This window comes from Pelobates fuscus, chromosome 6 (assembly GCF_036172605.1).
Source record: "Pelobates fuscus isolate aPelFus1 chromosome 6, aPelFus1.pri, whole genome shotgun sequence".
In the NCBI taxonomy this organism is placed as follows: Eukaryota; Metazoa; Chordata; class Amphibia; order Anura; family Pelobatidae; genus Pelobates; species Pelobates fuscus.
In genome coordinates this window covers 169,730,345-169,746,972 of record NC_086322.1, presented here as the reverse complement: position 1 = coordinate 169,746,972, position 16,628 = coordinate 169,730,345, and the positions used below count along the sequence as shown (strand labels likewise).

Below are 16,628 nucleotides of genomic sequence, written 5' to 3'. Positions count from 1 at the left end.
TTCCCAGAGAGCTCTGTATTTTATTCTGCACAAGTCAACTTTGAATCATTCCTGCATCTGCCGGTAAGATTAATATACTGGGTAGATTTGAAAATGCAGGAAGGTTCCCGGGGCCCATTTTTGCTAGGGCAGGACCAAAAAATACAGGGCTCTACAAGCAAAATCTAGACTGTCAGCACCTATGTGTTAACACACTGCTAGACTTAATCTTTATTTGCTATATTTGTTTTATGATACCTAAGAATAAAGCACTGATAGACAACATATGCATGTATATAGTCATTCATTGGTTAAAAGGAGAGGTAGCTAATGACAATCCAATTTCTAATGTTGCTTTAAATTCATATCATGTGGTATATAAGTAACTATTCCTTTAACTATACAAGTACTTAAGATTGAATTTTAAAGGAACACTATAGTCACCTAAATTACTTTAGCTAAATAAAGCAGTTTTAGTGTATAGATCATTCCCCTGCAATTTCACTGCTCAATTCACTGTCATTTAGGAGTTAAATAACTTTGTTTCTGTTTATGCAGCCCTAGCCATACCTCCCCTGGTTATGATTGACAGAGCCTGCATGAAAAAAAAAAACCTGGTTTCACTTTCAAACCGATGTAATTTACCTTAAATAATTGTATCTCAAGCTCTAAATTGAACTTTAATCACATACAGGAGGCTCTTGCAGGGCCTAGCAAGCTATTAACATAGCAGGGGATAAGAAAATCTTAATTAAACAGAACTTGCAATAAAGAAAGCCTAAATAGGGCTCTCTTTACAGGAAGTGTTTATGGAAGGCTGTGCAAGTCACATGAAGGGAGGTGTGACTAGGGTTCATAAACAAAGGGATTTAACTCCTAAATGGCAGAGGATTGAGCAGTGAGGCTGCAGGGGCATGTTCTATACACCAAAACTGCTTCATTAAGCTAAAGTTGTTCAGGTGACTATAGTGTCCCTTTAAAGTTTTCCCACCTTATGTTCCAACAGTCACTCAGTCATTCATAAAACATTTTAGAACAGATAGTATGATACAGGGTGGATTTAATATCTAACTAATTTATGTCAGGTATATTTTGCACTGGAAGCTCCAGTCAGTCAGTTTCATTCTATTACTCTACTTGGCTTACCTTTTGTCTGTTCTTTTATGGGTTCCAAATACAGTTGGGTTGAATTCACTAAACCAGAAATTGTAAAGAGACAGAAGAGATGTAAACAGTTGGGCAATAAAGCTGGGATGTTTCATTTCCAGTTTGTCTATTTTTGTCAGAGAATCAGTAAATTTAAACTCTTTGCAATTCCTGGTTTAATCAATAAACCCTACTGCATTTTAGCATAACTTGATTAGGGACATTAAAGTTACCATTTATATTTTTTCAAGTTGATGTATGTGTAACCAATTCTTTGATACTTTAACTGTACTACTGAACAGTTATTATTTTATATACATTTGCACATGGAATATATAAAAATATAAAACACCTAATCTGAATCTACATATCCGTGCTTACATAGCTAAGTACTATGATGCTAAAATGTCTGTAGAGCAGCATGCAATTGAGTTGAAGTTAAAGTAGCCTTCTTCTGAATTTGAATGGGCTAGAATTTGGGAGCGGGCAGTGGCTGTGTGGGATGGAGACAGTGGGGAGGGGGGGGCAGTGGCAGTTGGGAGGGGGGCAGTGACAGTTCTGAGGGGGCACAGAAAGAAGACCTCTTACCTGTCCCACCATGTGTGCACAGCTCCTGAGTCTCCTGTTGCTCTGTGCCGTACCGCACCCTCCCATGCGATGCTGTCAGTCCCAGCCTCTCAGTGCTCTTCTCTGAGGGAGCAAGGAGTGCGGAGCTGCAGCAAGCTGAGAGTGACAGCTCACCCTGGGGGGAGGGGGTGGAGGGTACCCTGAGCGGCGGGACTGAGATCAGTGAGATTCCTGCGTCTTACTGACAGGATGGAGAGGCAGTGTAAGGCTTATAGAAACATAGAATGTGATGACGAATAAGAACCATTATTCAGGCTTGTGAGGCTAGATGCTTGTTGGTGATCTATAGATAATCTTCTGAAATACTTTGGGTCCATGATTGAGACTGATATCCCTATTAAGTGTGACCTTATATGACCAATTGGTGTTTTGTTTTTCTGTATGTTTTTGTCTGTGGGGTTGTCTAAGTGGGAATTTTAGATAAATTTACGGATGTGTTAAGAACAAACACTGTTATTTCATCTACATATATGTAAAAGAAACTCTATTGTTATGTTTGGCTCACTGTTTTCTATGTGATGTTTTTACTAGTTTTTTGAATAATGTTTACCTTGTAAAAAAAAAAGGAAAAAAAAAGGGAAAAAATGAATTGATATCTCCGAATAAAGATTATAAATAATAAAAAAAAAAGAACCATTCGGCCCATGTAGTCTGCCCAATATTTTGAAATACTTTTAATTAGTTCCTGGCCTTATGCCTATCCCACGCATGCTTAAACTCCCTCACTGTGTTAACCTCTACCACTTCAGCTGAAAGGAAATTCCATGCATCCACTACCCTGTCAGTAAAGTAGTACTTCCTGATATTATTTTTAAACATTTGCCCCTCTAATTTAAGACTATGTCCTTTTTTTGTGATAGTTTTTCTTCTTTTAAATATAGTCTCCTCCTTTACTGTGTTGATTCCCTTTATGTATTTAAATGTTTCTATCATACCCCCCCTGTCTCGTCTTTCCTCCAAGCTATACATGTTAAGTTAATTTAACCTTTCCTGGTAAATTTTATCCTGCAATCCATGAACCAACTTAGTAGCCCTTCTCTGAACTCTTGAGCTCCTCCATCCTGTCACTCCGTTCCAGCCATAAAGCATGTTAGATACCAATCCAGGGCAGCCAGTCTCGGGGCACTGTACCCTGGATCAGCCCTGCGGAACTCAGTTCCGCCATTACAGAATTTTTTTGCGTACCCCCAGGGGAGCTGAATTGTACCCCTGGGGGGACGCGTACCACAGGTTGGGAACCCTGCATTAGGGGATGTAACCCTAAATTGGGTGAACATCACAATAAAAAGCAAAACCAAGTATTTGAGTCAGATAAGTAAGAAATTGAAGAAATCTCACAAGAACTTCCTGAGTATGAAAACGAAAGGCAAGAAAAAAATGGGAATTAATTGTCAGAAAAATGAACAGAGTAGATAGCAGTAAAAGAAGGAATAATAAAAAATATATTAGAAATAAAGTGGATTATGAAAACAAAGGAGTGAGGAATTTCAAGAGAGAAAATTAGGATTTTATAACAAAAGACTAGATGAAGGAAGGAGAAAGAATATAAAGGAAAATACCAAACAAAAGAATACGAATAAGAGAAAATGATTAGAAAACAGTAAAAAGAGATAAAAAAACCCCCACAAATATACAAAAAGGTAAGGTGGTTATGAGAGACTCCCAACCATTTGAAGTGGATACTCAAAATAGATTTTCAATTTTAGATACTGACAATATTGCTTCAAAACCTAAAAGTCCATCGATGAAGAAAGACATGCACTCGCCAAGAAGGCATGCTCCACAAAAGAAAATTATGGACATGACCATAGTCAAGTAAGTGAAGGATACAGATGTTCCTCTAATAAGAATGATTTGGAGGAAGTAGAAAGATTAAAAAAGCAGAGGATCGTGAAGAAATAATGGCAAACAGTGTTTTCAACCTCACAGGGGTCTAATTGATTTATTTATACTGGTAAACTGTGATGCATTAGGAACAAACTGGTTATTATAGATAATATTTAGCTGTTTTTTTCACCAGCTTTGATAGGTAGTGGGTTCCCTATCCTACAAGCAGCAGCCACATAGATTTTTTATTTATATTCTGTTATTCACAAGAACATAACATAGAGCGCCATTCGACTTATTCTAAGCATAAGCAACATCAAAGTGAAGGTTATTGTTTTACATCTTGCCTCTGGGTTTGAAAGCAACCTCCCACTTATGATTTAATATAGCATAAGTGTCTTTACAATTATGTGCTGAATGGATGTCTACTTGTGTTTTCAACACAAAGTCGGATTCATTTTCAGTAAAGTATGCCCCAAGGTAACTCATCACTTTACCAGTAGTAAAGTGATACTTTTCCCCTCTTTATTGCAGTGTTGAACTTTGACTGGTTTTAATGTGAAAGCCATGAGCATAAATCGCCAATTTTTGTTTCTATATTCTTATTTGCACTGTTTAAAAAAAAATTTGTAATTCCAATTAAGGAATACTCAGTTACAAAATCAGGTAACATAAGATCTTTATTCATTTTTATGGCAGAGGAATTTCTTTTTAATACAACACATTGTCATTTCACAAAAGCTAGACCAAAGTAGCTGAGCTGGCAAATTTTCCATGCCTATGTAAACATTTTCCATCTCTAAATGTTTTTAAATCTTCCATATTTTTTCAGCAATTTACAGCAACCAATGCCCTTGATTACATTGAAAGATATAAATAATTATTATAAGTCACACTTTTATATAGATACGGTTTCACAGTTTTACGCACTTACATTTTGACCAATTTCGGAGCCACAATACAGTTTCTACTATGCTTGGGTGGCTCAGACCTAAGGGTCATCTAATTTGTATACCACAGTGGGAGGCTTTCACACCTAAGGGCTCGGGGCCAAATGTTCATTTTCTCCCATAACTATGCTACCTTTGCCCTCTAGCCCTGAAATATTTCATAGGTCATACTATCAAATTACACTATATTCCCTTTTGTTTTGTATTTTAAGAAAAGGCTGACCTTCTGCTCCTGATGATCATTATTAGTTGTTTTTTTTCATATCGCATTGCACCAACTGCTAGGTAATACGAACTTTGAATAGTAGGTCAACATTGAACTGTCTAATCAGCAACCTAACAAAGTGTGGGTAGGCAGGTAGCTGGAGAAACCTCATCTGTCAGGAGCTACAAATAGTATGATTGGGGAGGGAGCAGACAAACCCTCAACATGCCAGGTAATAAGTGGTGGGGCAGCTAGGATGCAATAGAATTCTTAAATCTCAGGTAATTGGGACATCAAATGGTCTGGGCAGCTAGGGATCTGCAGAATTCTCAACTTCTCAGGCATAAAGCGTTCTTAATGGCGGGAACAGTTAGATAGTCTGTAAAAATTGCTAAAATGTGGGGACGGACTTTAAAGGGGAACTGTCACATGGAAATTACACTGCCAAATAAAACATTCTAAATTATCTATAACTTGTTAACCTTTTTCCAAGTGATGCTTCTTTAACATGCATAAAAGATCTGGCAAATTACATCACGAGGGAGTTCAGTACAGTCACAGTCATGGCTCACATTGTAAATGTAAAGAAGAAATAGAAATACTGTTCCAATACTACTCTTCTCTGTATGTTTTCTCCTTGCTGTCTGCCAGGTGCAAAGGACAGAGCTTAGAACAATAGATAAAAAGTTGTTCCGAGTGAGCAGACGTTATGTTATGTTCGAGCAACGTTTTGGCTCTAAACATTAGCCTCTTTCAAGTATAAAGATAGAGAAAGTGCCACACAAATAGTGCATACAAATTAGATATATGATTAAACTCACTGCACAATTGGGTGTAGCTGGTGCAGATCCGGAAACGGAATTGACGCCATGCGTAATGACATCACTCGCGTCCCGGTATATGTTGCTATGGTAACCGGGGAAAAAATAAACAAACTAAAATAAAATTCCTATTAAAGGATAGCATATAGGATTTAGTTATTTTGTGAAAAAAGAGTTCCTGTATTAGTGAAGCCGACTCATTTTCTTTATATACTGTTTACACAGTACATCACTTCTGGAAACGAAAATGAGGCTGCTTTCCAATATGGCCAAAAATAAAAACGAGCACAAATCTTAAAATAGAAAAGTGTTAAAAAAAATTAATAGTTTACTAATTAATCTTAAAAAGAACAAATAAATCATTCATGTTTGAAACCAAGACATTGCTGTAACCGCAAACAAAATCTGCTTACTTGGAACAACTTAGCATGCACGGGCATTTTTTCTATTGAATTATTAATTTGAGGGTACACCTCCCCTGCCTAGTTCCACCTTAGTTTGTGTTTCATGTAGAAGACGTGTGCGTTCCCCTCTTTGGATTTAATAGAGCTTATAACAATGACTGGCAGGGAGGAACCCACTTGCACAAGTAAATGTCTATACGTAATTACATTTCTCACACCTAATTAAAACATAGTCCTTAAATGTTGATGATGAGTAAACAAAATATTAAAGGGACACTAAAGTTACCAGAACCACTACAGCTTAATGTCATAGAAAAGGCATTGCTTATATTACTAGAGGTGCTTCCTGCTGCATGGAGAAACTGAACGCTCCTCATAGAGATACATTGATTCTAATTGGTGCAGCACAACATTTTGCTGCACATGCACACTAGCCTCCCAATGATTTTCTAAGGGAAAGCACTGGATTGTCTGAGATCATCAATACTGATGATATCAGCTAAGGAGGCGGGGCTGGCCACAGCAAGACCAGCAGGCAGAAAGACATAAGGTGTAAAAGAGGCTATTTTAACCCTTGTGGCAGGGGGGTGGGGTGGTGGGAGGGGCAATAATCTTAATAATAATAATAAAGTAGAAGAAGAAGAAGAAGAGATAGACAGACCCTATATTGTTATGAATATGTTTATATTCCTAACACTATAGTAGCATTCCTTTAGGAATCCTGGGAAGTGACAGTTCCCCATTAAATAGTATAGTCTTGTAGAGAGCATGGGATCCTTTAACAGTGATGTAATAGTACGCTCTAATGATAGGCACAGAGTATGAGCAGTAGTACCTTCAAATATCTAGGAATAAGACTTTCCAATAGTGGGGACAGGGAAGGAGCTCCTCTTGTCTAGTCTCAGAGATGTCGTAAAGGAAAGAGGACACAAAAGGACACAAAAGACTAATAATATAATGATAACATCATTATTTAGCCCGTTTTAAAATTTTTAAACGTAGCCTTTAAAAAAACAACCAGAAACTTGTTTAATCAATCATAATTAATTGCTAGTAGTAAAAACTAATGGTGCATTTCATCATGACATACGTTATTAGGATGAGAAAAAGAGAACAGAACTAATTTTCTAAAGAAAATATTTTTTTGCACTGTGTAAGTTGGACTGGGGATTTCAATGTACAAGTCGTTTAGGCAGCAAGGAGCTTAATAAATAGACTTGCATTAGTATAATGACAAATCTTACAATGAGCTATTTCCTGAAATAAGAGGAAGTCTTTTCTATCTCCTGTTACATGCATCATTAACTTTGGATAGACATATTAATAAACTATAAATAGCAAGTCATATAGTGCTAACGGTAAAGAATAATTATTAACCCATTATGCTCGAGAGGTGGTCAATAATGCACTGTTCATATTTTAGGTAATAAAAAAGATTTATAAAACATCATAACCTACCATAGTCCTTCCCTTTAATGATCTGTAAGATTCTAGAAGATGATCTGTTCTTAGTGCTTGAATCTGAGCAAAGAATTGTCAAATTCATGGTGGTATCTTTGGAATACCGATCAACTGCACATCTGCACAATAAAAAGAAAGAAAAAAAAAGAAAATAGGTCAACAGTCTTTAAACAGATGTATAAAGAGTCATCACCCCACTACAGTTTAAAGGAGCCATGCACATAACTTAGCTAGTCAGGGTTAAAAACAATCACAGCAATAAAACAGATGTTAGCTAATATAATATAACAGTAATGTGGTTACTGTTTTGTTATCATCTTGTTCAAGAGGGAAAGTTAACACATTTACCAAAACTGCAAAAATGAAAACACACTGTAAACGAAAACAGAAAAAAGATCAAATGTTTAAAGGATGGGCTACAATGAATGATGGAATATAAAACTAAAACAATAATTTTGTAGATCACCCCTTTTAAAAGACAAGATGTGTGGCTTGAAAATCTGTTTGCATCGCATAGAAAAAAAACTGCTCTATGTTCCACAAATAATTGGGATTACTGGGTACCAAAGTACTTTATGATCCAACCTGAGAACGTGGGTAGGCCTCTCATCTTTCTTGGTATGCTCACAAACGTCTTAATATAGGTGAATGAACTACTTGACCTTATGAAGTTAATTTAACAATGCCCAACAATACATATTTCTGGTGCTGCAAGAAGTGCTCGGCAAGCAACAAAAGCATTTATATGCCTCTGCCAGCTTGAAGAACATCCAGTACACTGCGAATTGTTGGCTCCCGAAGAAGTGCTTTTCCAGGGGTGGAGACTGCTGGGTTGTTTAATCTTTTCGACCAGTGAACTGGGTATCCCTTGATCTTACATAGTAGGCATGAGTGGATTGGACACTCTTGATACTTGATAATCTCCTCTCTCTTTCCATCTATTACTACCTAGGGACTGAAATGAAATGAAGAGTAAGGGCTATTAAACAGACCCCTTCCTGGTTAACTCTTTCTTCCACCCCTGTGGAACGTAGAAAAACGAGATGACATTTTTGGCAACTAATGGCTGCAAACAAGATGTTTCACTGTTTCCTGCTGAATGTGTCACTTTTACCATATACTGCAAACTGATGAGAAAAAAAAACATTTGTTGAAAGTGGTGAATTACACTGTTAAGTCAGCATGTTTGCCATTTTAGTAAATATCATGGAATTTGTATTTTTCAGCAAATATATTGATCTGTATGTACATGTGGCAGCTATATTCATTACTAAAGTGTAGCCCTAAAGTCTTCTCCTATCCACTCCCATGCACAATCACACTTATACACTGCTGAAGGGATCTATATGCTATGTGGGGTCTCCTCAAGCCTGTCAGCCACCACCACCCCCTTGCTATGCTGCCGATAAGAGACTATTTGCAATGCCTCTTCTAAAAGACTTAAATATTCTGATGTATTTTACCCCCCCTTTTTTTTAACTTCAAACAGGATTTCTTTTTAAACTTGTACTTAATACTGAGTCAGGATTATTTAGTAAACACAATCTGCAAGGAATCAATTTCAGATTCATTTTTATGCTCATGACTTTATAGTAAATTTTATTTATTCTTCAATATTTACTATATTATGCCTTTAAGTGCATAATGAGGTTTTACTAGTTGAGACATACATACCAAACAACGAACGTCAGTAACAATACTAGATGTCTGTTATATAATCCTCAATAAGTCCACATTTGTCATTTTTTTTCATCTAAAAACTTTGTTTAACGGATGAATAATGTGCAGCACTCAATTTGTAATTAGAGGAACATATTTGTTTTAAAAATTCCTTTTGAGAGATTGTTTTAAGGAACTGCCACTGCCTAGTAGACAGTTTGTCATTCTCAATCAATGTTAATTAACAAGCACACAATTTAAAAACTATCAACGGATAATGTTAAGATGTCATTTTGCTTAGCGAGCATAGATCTAGTGTTTCTGTTTCAGACTTTTAACAACCAACTCTAGCAATGCTACATACACTAATAAGCCACAACATTAAAACCACCTGTCCAATATCATGTAGGCCCCACACCTCGTGCCAAAACAGCCCTGATGCATGGACTGAATGTGTCCTGCGGTATCTGGACATTAGACATTACCAACAGATTCTTTAAGTCCTGCAAGTTGCGAGGTGGTACCTCCATGGACTGATTTGTTGTTGCAGCACATCCCACAAATGAGAAATCAGATTCTGATCTGGGAAACTCGGAGACCAACTTTGTGGCAGGGTGCATTATTCTGCTGACAGATGCTGCCATCAGGGAACACAACAGGTTGGTGATAAATATTAAAGTAACATCCACATAAATGCCAGTCACCATCTTGGCGCTGACGTCACTCCTGTACTCTCGTGCATGCGTGAGAGTACAGTATTGAGATCTTTGAGGGGTCTATTAGGGATCCCGCAAAATTCTCCAAAGATGCAGTCATCACTTCCTACGGCTTGTATCAAGGAAAGTCAGACGGACAAGAAATACAGAGACAAACTAGTCTGGTTTGGGTTGGAATTTCCATAGTCATTGAGTATTTCATAACTCATAACTCAGCAGAGTTTAAGGAAGAAGCAGTTTTGCCTTAGAGTTAGAGGATCTGGTTTGCCTGTCTTTGCTATTCTACAAGGTCAATATAGCCAATGCTCTGTCCTGTTCTACCTACTCTTATACATCAATCTACCAAGTGTTCCTATGTCCATATTTATTTTACTTCTTTTCACCCATTATCTGCAATCCTGGCTAGGATCATTCGTATTTGTACAAGAAATGTTCCAGATGAATGATTACTTCCTGACTACGTTATCATAAAATATACACAGAGAAATGGTAAAATGTCTACCAATCAGCAAAATATCTCTTGGTGATCTGCATCCCATCTTTCAGCCTACTCTATTAACCTGTTTTCGTCATGAACAAAATTCGTAAAAATACACAACTGATTTAATGAACTGATAATGGAGTTTTACTTCATACATATGTAATGAAATAATACCACGTAATTGAACATCTATGTGAGTTGATCTTTACTTTGCTCTGTGCTATTACACACTGCACAGTGGACTGTGATGTCACTCATTGAAATATAATCTTTTACTCAGAAACTGGTCGGTAAAGGGTCACTAGATGATGTAGCATTTTGACAACATTTGAAGGTCTGGACTAAGTATTCTTCTCTTTTACCCAACACTTTATCCTCACTGCCTGACACCGCCTACCCACTCACTGCTAGGTCAACTGAGTAATAATGCCAGCTCACAACAGTCCTACACATCTACTGAAGCATTCTCCATTTTCTGCCCAAGTGCCTATTCTAATATTGCCCATTAGCAACTTTCTGTAATAAAAGTTACAATAATTTTGGCAACAAGAATTGTTAAAAAAAAACAAAAAAAAACAACTATTATATGCATGCAAGGAGAAAAAGGTTCCTTCCAATCTCTTTTAAAAATGCAATATATTGCTGTTTTTTCCCCACTTATTTTTACTTCAACGTTAACATGTATGCCAAAAGCCATCTTTATTAAATCAGATAAGCAAAATAACAACTACAGAAATGGCAACTTCTACTTCAACCCAATACTGCTGATGCATTAATTGGCCGAACATTCCTTTATAAGAATCTTTAGAATTGTTAGGAAAAAAAATAGCATATTTGTTGAAATAAGTATAACTTGTAATCTTGGTGGTCGTTATTTTAGGTAAACTGCTCTTCCATGCAAAGTGACGGAGAAACTTGTGGTGATAACATAATGTTTAAAACGTGCAAATACGATCCAAGAATGGTTAGACTTGTTAAAGCTGACTGGTAGGCCACACATATTAGAATTACCACTATTTTCAATGGTGGTATGCAAAATGGTATGGTATGCAAAATGTCATTCCTGAATGCACAACACATGAAATCCTAGAGGATTGAAAGAGCTGCAGAACACCAAACTGAGTTCTACTGCTGTCAACACAAACTAGAAGATAAGACTACAATGAATGCCAACACCGCTGAGTGTAAAAACATCGCTTGATATCTGCTGTGATATGCAGATAGTAAAGTCTGAATGTGGAATCCACAAAAATCCACAAAATCCAAAGATCCATTCCAGGGTATAGGCAGCTGATGGCGAAGAGATAATTGCATTGGAAATAGATTCTTGGTACATAATTTGACAGCTTTGAAATAAATGATACCTACTCATTTTTGGTGGCCATGATACAGGTAAAAGAAGATTCTAGCTGTTAGGTGTTAAAGGACCACTATAGGCACCCAGACCACTTCAGCTCAATGAAGTGGTCTGAGTGCCAGGTCCCTCTAGTATTAACCCTGCAGCTGAAAACATAGTAGTTTCAGAGAAACTGCTATGTTTACACTGAGGGTTAATCTAGCCTCTAGTGGCGGAGAGGTCACCAGCGCTGAGGGAAGCCGTTGCTGGAGAAAGGTAAGTGGCTGGTTTTAACCCCTTAAGCTCAGCGGGAGGGGGGCCATGAGGGTGGGGGGACCTAAGGACATAAGGACTACATTGTGCCAGGCAAAGGAGTTTATAATTAAGTGCATATTATAATACATTTATAATTTTTATATTTTAGTTAAAATCAATTGTGGTTTATCCATTAAACAACAAACTTTAATTTTAATTTAACTAACCCATTTTTGCCTAAATGTTTGTGTCAGTCCCTGTTTTTAACTGTGTAACAAATAATACCTTGGTCTATCAAAGAAAAATTAAAAACACCGTAGGGCAAAAATGACAGCACACTTTAGTGTTTATGGTCATTCTAGTGTTTTTTCAAATTATTTTAAAACATATGAAAATGTTTGTCTTGCCAGCAACCCATGAATGGGAGAGGCATTCATAAAGGAATTGGCTCCTTCATGGGGATAACAAAGAAGTAACTAACTTGGAGATCAAAACTTGCAAAACACTTGTTTTAAACAAGTATCACTGGAAGACAAGACAAAGGTAGGAGAAGTAGTCATATGTTTTATTTGAGCTCTTATGTATGAAAAATATGTTTGAAATTGCCACTACCCAGGTCCTCTATAAATACAATATGAGACTTTCAGTAACATGGTGCATGGCTTACCTGCCTGGGTTATGTAGTCCATGCGCAAATATTTCAGGTGGTTGGTTTGTGCTGTTAAAGTGAGGATTGCTTCTAGGAATGGAATAAGGAGCACTGCACACATCAATGTCTACATCCAACCGGAGTATAGAACCTGTAAAATCGCTGAAAAACAACAATGACAATGAATAATACTGACGATATTCAAATATCCAATTTTCAATTCTTCCCACCAAGAAGATAGAAACTAAACATGTCAAACATTAGGCTGATGGAAGCTGAAATAGCAGCCTCCATTGACCCACTATTTACACGTTTACTAGCCAAATGACCCAGCAAATACTTACTGGACATTGACACAAATAATAATTTGGCCCTTCTAGGCACATTCCACCTGACTCTCAAAACATTTGATAACTATTAAAATCTAACATAACCCCCTGTTATTGTTTCTGAAGAGGGCCCAAGTTTGGAAACAATGCAATGGACAATAAATGTACAAAATAAATCTTCTGCTACGTAGAGGTTATTGTTATTATCATTTTTTTTACCTCAGACCATCCATCTCCTCCATATCGTCGATAGTTATCATTCCATCACCAAGGAAAATATACAGGAAGCCATCTCCTCCAAATTCAAGCTGCCCTCCCAAGTGCTTCCTGTGTAATTCAGCCACTTCAAGAAATATTCTCTCTGTCCTAATATCCACCTGACTGGGATTTTTCCTGTTTGAAATAAATAAACCAAGATAAACACCTATTATTAAATATTTTTCTCTGCCCATACTATTCTATACTATTTATGTTTTAACATTAATTATTAAAAATTGGTTGTTCAATTACATGTTATTATATCATACTGTGCTTTATTAACCACATTTAGGTTACTTTGGGTGACATAGCAATGTACAGCTGTACAGTTGAAACTCTTTAAGTTAAACACTTCACATGTCCACCCATAGTTTATGTTTTGCAAACAGCATATTATGGGCTAAATTAATGAATAACCTCACTGGGACTATGTAATGCCTATAATCAATGTATACAAAGCAATTTAGGATAATCTCCTACCAGGTACTTTGACAAAGTGGTGGGAATAGCACAACGCTACAATGTTCTGAAACCCAAATCCAAATATTTTTCGGTGATGATTAGTGTTTTTAATTAAGTAGCCTTGAATGATTTAAAATGTATTTTGTATATGGGTCTTCTACACTTTTACTTTTTATTATGTATTATTAAAATCTTAAATTAACGAATCACTTAAATGCAAAACTGGCTCAAAAAAATAATGTGTAAAAAACAAACAAACAAACAAAGCACTCACTAAGAGCTGAAGGAAGATAGCTCTTGCTCCTGGGAACCACAATACATAGATGAAGCAATAAACTCTCCACTCTTTTATATCAGTGAAGTTGTTTATTCAACCAAATACCCACCAAGTGGTCCTAGCAAGGTTTTGACATAACAGTAACTTTATCAAAGACACTTTTATCACAAACATTATCCAGGTTAACTTGTTGGATTGGTTGAATAAAAAATAATATGATGGAGTTCCTTTATTCACCCAGAAAATAGCTGTCAGTATTACAAACTATATATAGTTAAATTATTATTATTAATCATTAATTAATTCAAATAAGATCAATAAAAAATTATGCAATAGCCACAACACATTTTGGGTGCCAATGTTGTCAAATGTGTTTTACATTCCTTTTTATGAATCAGTAGGTAACCTTTGAGAGAGCTCTATGAACTGTGGTGATGTAGTGACAGAAGGTATTAGAGTAATTTTCTGAAAATGTATTTAAATTGTAAAATTTAGCCATGGTGGTTGGCAGTCACACACTACAAATTATTAAGCAGACCTTTTCATGTCTACTTTGCAGAGGATTCATAAAAAAGGACAGACAGCAGAAAAGGATCATTCTTCTTACTCCTTAACAAACTTAAAATGTTATGCTTTTTTACCCATAACATCCAAATTAAACACCCAAAGCATGGAACTACATCTCTTTCCCAAGTCAGTGAGTAATAGATGCCTGGAACATTATAATGAACCAGTGCTTGGAGAAATATTTATATCCTTGGAAGGTCATGTACAAAAAGACATTTATCTAAAATAAAAGTTTGGCCAATCCAGTTTAATCAATTTGGCTGAAATAATTACATAATTGCAACTACTAAATCTACTAAATAGAAAAATAACAACTAATTGAACCAAACTCGAATAAACTTTCAGTTATCCCCAAATCAATCAAATCTACATCAGAATGTGGACTAAGTAGCTTAGTAATTGCTCTGTTGTTATGGAATACCTAAACACATTTTGAACAATCAATGAAAAAAATAATTGACATAAGCTTCCTGCAGACATAATGGTAAAAAAAAATAATAATAATAAAACATAATGGGGTTGTCCATAAGGTCTTTAAGTGAGCTCAACGAAAATAGCTTCCTTTCCCCTAATTGCTAGTAAGGGGTTAAAAAATAACCGAGGGCTCTTGCAAAACCAGAAGAGAGTTTGCGTCACTCTTCTACTCCCCTACCCAGTGTGCAGTTTCTCTAAGAGGCAACATTTGTAATATAATACATTTTTAATTTGATCCCTTCTGGGAGGTCATACTAGATCTAAATGCTAAATGCTGAATGTCACTTATGAACTCACTATTTAGCGAACAAACCCAAGCATCACTATTTTACCATGACTATGGTAAATGAAGGGCTGTGGCTATGTTATGTCTGTATGCATGTGGATAAAGAAAAACAAACAAAAACAAACAACCTATTGAAATATTCTTTAAATGAACAAATATTTTTTTGGATCACACATCTGCAAACACATCTTTGTTGTGCATAGAATAGACTGTAACTTGCAGCTGTTAAGATGATCAGCGGTACCTAGATACTGTGTATTCTACAACTCTAAGAATGTGGTCATGAGGTCCGCTCGCCCAGCGTTCTTGGTTGGTGGTGTACGACACATAGAGCTTTCCATTTTTCTTATAATTGGGATGGAATGCAAGGCCTAGAAGTCCTCTTTCATCTCCTCCCTGCAGTCAAACGAAAAACACAAAGAATTGTGAAGTTAATTATGTGCCTTATTGTGTTTCACTTGGAACCCAAAAAAAAAAGTCATTTTCTTTCTGCTGGATAATCTGTGCCCAAACTCCTTTCTTTCTTTTCTGACCACCACACAAAAAGGATTATAAAACATTTCACTTTGTGAGACTATATAAGAGTTTGGACAAGACAATTGTCTTGTGTGGTTATCTATGCACCGGGCACTTATACTACTTTTGTGAAGTGATTTGTGTGTGTAATCTTTTGGTAGCCATGAAGACAAGTGCAAGTGTTGTGAAGAATTCTTAGCTGGGTTACTAGGTTGCATGTAGTTCAATGTAGACAAATAATAATAAAAAAAAAAGGTTAGTAATGAGCAGTAACGTTTAATCCAGCTATGCAAAACGTAAAAAACTCAGCACTGGCTGCCAACTCCCACTGTCTTGGAAATATGTTTAGAAAACATTTAAATTGCTTGTGTAATATGTAAAGCTTTGTTTTACCCTGAGGGCAGCTACATCACTTGTCACAACCTCGGTGGTCTGTTCTCCATTGCTCACTGTTAGTAATAAACGGCTATCTCTGAGCCGGCATGCAATTCATAGCTCTGCATATGGCAAACTCCGTTCTAGCAGAGATATTTTCCTTATGAAACTAGAAACAGAAAAAGCCTTTGGCAACCGTTTACTTTCAATGATGTAAATTACCCGCTGTGGTCACATAAAAAAAAAAAAAAAATAGTATTCTACCCAGTTGATGTTCTATCTTAACAATGCATGACACCTTTATTTTGAGACAATAACAATGTGTCAGTTATGATGCTGGATAAACAACACACTATTATTACCCGACTTGTAGTTGTAAATCAAACTGCATACCTTTAGGTGCACAGCCAGATGTTGCCCTTTAAATAGTTTTAAAATAAGAGGACATGGGTAATTGTGTATCAATTATAACATGCAATCGCACGGCTCCTAAAATTATACTGTGAGATCTGCTCTAATATTCGCATTGATTGATGGTGTTTTCTGTGAACTTTCAGCACATGGTTTA

General features: G+C 36.4%; 1 protein-coding gene across 4 annotated transcripts in view; it reads right to left on the bottom strand.

Annotated features, from left to right (window-relative positions):
• HHIP (hedgehog interacting protein) overlaps positions 1–16,628 on the bottom strand; it is a 171,800-nt gene that overhangs the window by 53,118 nt on the left and 102,054 nt on the right. For 3 of the 4 annotated variants that reach the window (XR_010091256.1, XM_063458473.1, XM_063458470.1), the window contains exons 5-9: positions 15,414–15,565; positions 13,065–13,238; positions 12,535–12,678; positions 7,418–7,539; positions 1,126–1,173 (exon numbers count right to left, since the gene is read on the bottom strand). Coding sequence is in view for 3 of the 4 variants with exons in the window: in XM_063458473.1 (XP_063314543.1) it covers positions 1,126–1,173; positions 7,418–7,539; positions 12,535–12,678; positions 13,065–13,238; positions 15,414–15,565 (640 nt within the window). In the remaining variant the exon portion in view is untranslated. The remainder of the gene's footprint in view (positions 1–1,125; positions 1,174–7,417; positions 7,540–12,534; positions 12,679–13,064; positions 13,239–15,413; positions 15,566–16,628) is intronic. The other variant, XM_063458471.1, reaches the window with a different exon arrangement.